The sequence below is a fragment of the Dysidea avara genome, chromosome 11 (genome assembly GCF_963678975.1).
Source record: "Dysidea avara chromosome 11, odDysAvar1.4, whole genome shotgun sequence".
In the NCBI taxonomy this organism is placed as follows: Eukaryota; Metazoa; Porifera; class Demospongiae; order Dictyoceratida; family Dysideidae; genus Dysidea; species Dysidea avara.
The window spans coordinates 27,254,399-27,261,248 of NC_089282.1; the positions used below are offsets into that span (position 1 = coordinate 27,254,399).

A 6,850-nucleotide genomic window follows, 5' to 3' on the forward strand; every position below is an offset into this window, starting at 1 on the left:
TATTCACACCATTGTAGCCTGGAAAGACATTAGGAAAACCCCTCTGACACATGTGATGTAACTAATGAGGAGACAACAACTGGATAATATACACATTGTATTTGATGTAATTGTCAATAGTAGAGGGTTTTGTGGTAAACACGTGAGCAGTAGCCACTAGAGGACATGATGGTAGCTAACTTGTTATACCAGTAGTACCAGTGTGTGTCTAGTATCAGCCCCCTCTCAGCAATATTAAATATTAACCAATTAATCTGTTTTGTCATTCAGAGAAATATATTATAATTAATTAGTGAACCAGCCACGCCCCCACTATGTAAATCACTACCGGAAGTCCCATATTAAACTGGCTGCGAAAAGGGATCAAATTCCTGTGGTGGTTCCGATCTAGTATACGATTACATGGTAAAGAGCGTAGGAGTTTGACTGACAAGTGAATAGGCAACTGGTGAGCCATACAGAACCGTCTTGTGTAATACGCCCTTTATAATACCTATTTCAGCGCGGCCTCTTCAAATATAACTACATACACCCAGGACTACTTCATCTACTATTGTGTGTATATTTTAATGGCTACTAGTACTGTTGGTCAAGGACTAGAACAGTTTAAATGTACTCAGAAAGGTAGGTGCGGTCAATGTCACGCGAAAATTTAAACTGCTGATTTTAAAAGCGTGAATTTTATGCTAGTGTTCATTATAATTACTAATATATAGTCATAACTGTATATTAATGAGTATAATTACAATTTGGGGAAGGAGGAGGTAGGGAAATAAAATCATTACTATGTAGTGTCCACCACTCCAACACTGCTGGAGCTCCAGCGACATGTGACACCACAATATGCTGTAGACTGGAGGGAGATAGGAGTAGAACTGGGTCTGACTGATGCTAAACTGAGAGAAATAGAAGTTAACTACCCACGTGATGTCAAGCAGTGTTGTAACAGAATGTTCTCAGAGTGGTTGAGGGTGGACATGACTGCTTCATGGGAGAAATTGTTTACTGCCATTGAGTCACCTGCAGTGTCTGGTGGTCCAGTTAGAGGTAATTATCATGTATTGTGCGTTGTTACAATTAGGGATTCACCTATTATGCTTTTGAACAGTTATCATGTTCAACATTATTTGTCAGTTGTTTTGTTAACAAATGTGCACTTTATGGGTAAATAATAATAAGTGGCTGAAGTAGAGACTATAAATCCTTTGCAGATGCTAGGCACAAATTTAAAGTGAGGGGTGGTAAGGGTGGTGATCTGGTTGATACAATTTGTACAATGTGTAAATCTCACTATATGTGGAACACACACTTTCTAGGGGGTCTGGGGTGAACATTTTGCCTTTTGAAGTTAAATTTATTTTTGGCTTTAATACATGACTGCTCTATTAGAGTATTTGACTGCTCTATTAGAGTATTTGACTGCTCTATTAGAGTATTTGACTGCTCTATTAGAGTATTTGACTGCTCTATAGAGTATTTGACTGCTCTATTAGAGCATTTGACTGCTCTATTAGAGTATTTGACTGCTCTATTAGAGTATTTGACTGCTCTATTAGAGTATTTGACTGCTCTATTAGACTAAATAAATAAACTAATGTCCATTTGGTTCCACAAGGAGTACTTTGAGATAATAAGTCACTCTCTAGAGTTCCTATGGATATGAGAAGGAGAAAATATCCTGACTGCCTGGCAGACTCCTGTAAGTGTTCGAGCGCTAATTGGATGGCTGCAGATTCGAGGCTGCTCAGGCCCAGTCATGGATTTTTTCTTCTTTCTCCACCTTTTCAAACACACTTATGTAACATCTTTAAACAGGCTGTAGGACTAGGTGTTCTACAGACCTTCAACACTTGTGCTGTAAAGCCTTAATAAATAAATCAAATTAATATACTATATGACTGCCCTATAGAGTATATGACTGCTCTATTAGAGTATTTTACTGCTCTATTAGAGTATTTTACTGCCCTATTAGACTATATGACTGCTCTATTAGAGTATTTTATTGCTCTATTAGAGTATTTTACTGCCCTATTAGACTATATGACTGCTCTATTAGAGTATTTTACTGCTCTATTAGAGCATTGCCCTATAGAGTATATGACTGCTCTATTAGAGCATTGCCCTATAGAGTATTTTACTGCCCTATAGACTATATGACTGCTCTATTAGAGTACATGACTGCTCTATTAGAGCATTGCCCTATTAGAATATTTTACTGTGCTATTATTTTACTGCTCTATTAGAGTATTTGACTGCTCTATTAGACTATATGACTGCTCTATTAGAGTATTTTACCACTCTACTAGAGTATATAAAAAATAAGCCCTTTTTAAAATAAGAGTGGATGGAGCTCTAGCCCCTGCAACCCCCAGTTGCTATGCCTCAGTATGTCTGCTTGTCAAAATGCATATCAAAGGAAAAGATCACCATACTCTAATAAACAGTCAGCTCCCTGAATGTTCTATTAGAGTTTCTGACTGTTCTATTAAAATACAGTGCACCCTCATTTATTCAACCCTTGTTTATCTGAAACCAGAAATGACTGCTCTATTAGAGTATTTTGAGTACAGGTGTATGTTCTATTAGAGTATTTCAACAGAGTTCTGTATTAATGTATGGGCTTCAGTTATCCAACACCTTTATCATTTCTTGAGAACAAAGGTATTTAGATAACCGAAGGTCCACTGTATATCTAGGATTTGTGTTTTGACAAGTAAGGATTTATAGCATGACAAGTGTTCTCCCTATTATTTTCAATGCTTTTCAGGCACCTATTATGCTCAACATTATACCTAGTTAATAACTATTGCTAGTAACTAGTTATGACATGTTTTGTTTGGTTAGGTCAAGTGGAGCCCAAACTCAACACAGACAAGTTGACTATCACTGATCCAGTCAAAGGTGAAGTGTACTGCAGTGTACTCCACATTAGCTGCTGTTTATCCTGTAGAAGTCTCCATCCTATCCCAGAGGGTGGCCATGATTAATGCACATGTACAAGACAGTGTTGATGAAGACACATGGCCACCAGATCAACCGAAGGATTATACACCACTAGTTCTCATCCAGCATCAAGAGCAGCGTACTAAAGAACAAGATAAGGAAATGGCCAAGCTAACCCAAACAGGTGACATTGACTCAATAGCTAGTGGTCAGTTAGCTCCCAAACGTCATAAGCTAGACAGCCATGAGACATTACAACATGTCCTCAATACCAGCACTGTCACTAAACAAGTTGCAGAAATCCTAACCCCATTGGAGGAGAGTGATGGGAAAAGATTTGTACTAGTCGAAGGTGCACCTGGCATAGGCAAATCTGTTTTATTGAAACACATTGCGTGTCAGTGGGGAAAGACATTATTATTAACATTGTTTAAAATAGTGTTGCTGGTTTGTCTGCGTGATCCCAACATTTGGCGGGTTACATCAATCAGTGATCTTCTTTGTCTTTTCTGTGAAGGAGACAGCAAAGCTAAGGAAATTTCAACAGCTTGTAGTGATTATCTTTTTGCAAATGGTGGGAAAGATATCACATTTCTTTTTGACAGTTACGATGAATTTCCAGCAGAACTACAAAAAAGTAGTTTAATTGCTAAAATTTTAAATCGTAAATTGTTACCCCTTTGTGGTATAGTAGTGTCATCTCGTCCACATGCCTCAGTGAGTCTTCGTGAACGAGCATCTCTCAAGGTAGACATCTTGGGCTTTGCTGAACTAGAGAGAGAACAGTTTATAAAACAGGCACTCAAGAAACAGCCACACAAAATCAAACAGCTCACCCAATATCTTCAACATCATGTCACCATCAATAGCCTGTGTTTTGTTCCATTTAACATGGTTGTCCTTTTGTTCTTACATAAAAATGGTTTTCCCCTCCCTAGCAATTCCACAGAATTATACAAATATTTCATCTGTCTCACCATCTGCCGACATCTTGCCAAGTCTGGTCATCCTCTACCCGACACCATCACTGATCTCACAACCCTGCCGGAGCCCTACAAGAAGATAGTTAAACAACTAGCCAAGCTCTCACTTGAGGCCCTTAACAATAACAAACTGGTATTTACGTCTGAACACATTCGAGCAGCTTGTCCAGACATGGTAGCTACCCCTGGGGGGACTAATGGCTTTGGGCTATTACAAGCTGTACAACATTTTAGCCTTACAGGGAAAACAACGACATTTAACTTCCTCCACCTCACTATTCAGGAATACCTAGCGGCTAACTATATTATAACTGACCTTCGACAAGACGAAGAGTTTCGTCTCCTTCGCGAACAATTCTGGAGCGATCTTCACGCGAACATGTTCTTCATTTACGTCACACTCACGAAGGGACAACGATCTTCTTTTAAACAATTCCTGTCTGGTGGAGACGATAAGATCGCCATTTCCAGCAAATTCCTTGACGATCAATTAAAATGTCTTCGCCTGTATCGATGCTTCAAGGAGGCTGGAGATGACAGGATGTGTAAATCCATCGAAGAGGCAGAAATCTTCAATAACAAAGAAATCGATCTTAGCTGCACTAGCCTATCAGCTACTGATCTCGAGTGTGTGTCACTCTTCCTCACCTCTTCTTCCCACAAGCAGTGGGTGGACCTCTACTTGTCCCACTGCTATATCCAAGATCGCGGCCTTCACACCATCCACAAGTACCTCAAGAACTGTGACGTCATCATCAACCAGTTGTGGTTGGACAGTAATGGCCTCACCAGCTCATCCTCCTCCTTCATCAGTGACATTGTCCTCAGCTGCAAAGTAGAACAGTTGTGGATTAGTCGTAACCACACAATTGGGGAGAGTGAAGAGCTCTACACCATGTTGACCCATCCCTCCTCTATGCTAACAATACTGGACATGCACAATACCTCATTATCCTCCATTGCAGCAAGAACACTATTCACTGCAGTGAAGGATACTAACAAGTTGAAGAGGCTCTACATTGGCCACAACGACATTACTGATGATGTGGTTGAGGACATTGCTACATCATTAGCTACCAACAAGTCACTAGTGAAGCTGTGGATGTGGCGCAACCCCATTAGTGGGGAAGCCATAACAAGGATACTACAAGCCCTGAGGGGCAATAATACAATACAACTGCTACTTGTTCCCAGTGACCCTCCAGCAATTAAGGACATGATTAGATCAATAGAACAAGAAATCAACACAAAGAGAAGAAGTCAAGGAATACAAGAGAAGCTAACAGTTAAGTTCTGGTAACACTTTTAGTAGTTCAGTTTAGTTTATGTTGTTGTACTATTTTACAACTATTATCCCGCCACACATGTGTTGTTATTTTATTGTAAAAGTTGATAAGAATTGTTTTATTTAACACCAAACCAAGTTGATTGTCATTTCAAACATTTCCTAAAATGATGATGGCGAGCGGTTATTATTCATTATGGCTGAAAACCTCGAGCAAGACACTTCAACAAACTCACTAATACAATTATGAAAATTTTGCAGATTTACAAATCCATGAGGTGGAAAAAGCCATAATGAAAATTTTGTGTCACTTCCATTAAAGGATGTGGGCAGAAATGGGAATGTGTGGACTTGTTAGAATATGTTAACCACCTCAACCAGACTAGCTTCCCTCATGACAGTTGCTCAGAGATGGAGTAGAGCAGAATGGCTCACACACTAGCCGGCTGCTGTAGTTTAGCAACACTACACCAACTCCGGCCATAGCTAAACTGGTCAGTTAGCTACAGTTAGGAGGTCAGCCATTTTAATACTTACTAGCATCACTTCATGTAGTGACTCCGGATATTACGAATTTACAAAAAAATCCTACAATTTAGCAAGTTTTACTATACAGGAAGTCCGTATATTTATAGTATGCGAGAATATACTAACAATTTATTCTAAACCCCCTAAAACAGTTTTGCTCCACCTCTGAGTTTACACAACACAATTTATCACTCACTTTATGGCTGCTCCAGCTGCAGGTTAACAACAAGACCAACCAACAACATAATATCCTACCTAATACACTAACTAGTTAACAGGTCAGTAAACTAACTAACTATTAAGCTACACTAACTAACTAGATAACAAACTAGTTGTTGTGTATTCAACTAGTAACACACCACCAGCTATGCCGGGGACTAGCTAATAGACCTAGTCCATAAATCAACTACTAGCTAGCTAGCCAGTAACAGGCTCTTTTGATAAAAGTTCACAAAATTCCTACAAAAATAGACTCAGTTTATGGCCTTTTATTTAGCAAAAGCTTTGTATTCTACTTTTAGCGCTATAGCTGTCCCACCAGAGCCTATGTCTACAGCTGCCAAAAATTTAGAGCCAGAAAAGCAGCCCATACTATTAAATGATAGTTCCAAAAGGTTTTAAAAGCTTTACTAACTTAGTTTTAGTTCAAATATTAAGCCTTGTTACTGACTATAGCCACACTACAACGAGCTACTCTAACAACTTCAACTTGCTCTCAACTTTTCATTTCCTAGCAACGAATAAGCAGCTGGAAACTATCCCGCCTTTTCAGAGTAAGCGCTACTTGCGCTTAATTTGTTTAAGACGATTCGAGGGGTTGCTGTACTTCAAGTTCACTCCAAACTTGGCTATTCGCCATACTTTGCCTGAGGGCATGTTGTGTTATTTACCGCCTCCTTCATAGACATCACGTACAAAGATGCCAACCTCTGAACAATTTTAGGAGTGAGACCTCAAACACTACCGGCAATGTGGACCAGATGTGCAGCTCCAGGATTTTTGGTAGTGAAGACCAAAAAAAAAAAAGGTCGCTGTATGTTCTAAGTACAAAAATTAGCACAGGGCTAATTACGATGCAGATCAGGCGTGAGAACTAAGCTGAAAGAGTGAA

The 6,850-nt window shown here is 39.3% G+C and overlaps 1 protein-coding gene and 1 long non-coding RNA gene across 3 annotated transcripts; one reads left to right on the top strand and one right to left on the bottom strand.

Moving 5' to 3' along the window:
- Positions 1-305: 305 nt before the first annotated feature.
- LOC136239547 (protein NLRC5-like) lies at positions 306-5,367 on the top strand. Its single transcript, XM_066030293.1, has 5 exons — positions 306-448; positions 503-624; positions 793-1,047; positions 2,845-2,901; positions 2,951-5,367. The coding sequence occupies exons 2-5, from the start codon at positions 570-572 to the stop codon at positions 5,224-5,226; spliced, it is 2,643 nt and encodes an 880-aa protein (XP_065886365.1). The 5' UTR covers positions 306-448; positions 503-569; the 3' UTR covers positions 5,227-5,367.
- On the bottom strand, positions 3,308-6,489 carry LOC136239559 (uncharacterized). Of its 2 annotated transcripts, XR_010693515.1 has the most exons (7): positions 5,936-6,489; positions 4,716-4,754; positions 4,575-4,667; positions 4,243-4,496; positions 3,780-3,995; positions 3,620-3,714; positions 3,308-3,570 (listed from the first exon to the last, which is right to left on the bottom strand). It is a non-coding gene; the product is annotated as an uncharacterized lncRNA (long non-coding RNA). The 2 variants fall into 2 exon arrangements; XR_010693514.1 differs by having other exon boundaries at positions 4,575-4,754.
- Positions 6,490-6,850: the final 361 nt, after the last annotated feature.

Excerpts from the sequence above, each read along its gene's own strand:
- LOC136239547 (XM_066030293.1), top strand. The coding sequence starts at position 570 with ATGGCTACTAGTACTGTTGGTCAAGGACTAGAACAGTTTAAATGTACT. Across the intron at positions 625-792 it reads GTTTAAATGTACTCAGAAAG|TGTCCACCACTCCAACACTG; the intron begins GTAGGTGCGGTC and ends ATTACTATGTAG. Across the intron at positions 2,902-2,950 it reads TATCACTGATCCAGTCAAAG|AAGTCTCCATCCTATCCCAG; the intron begins GTGAAGTGTACT and ends TTTATCCTGTAG.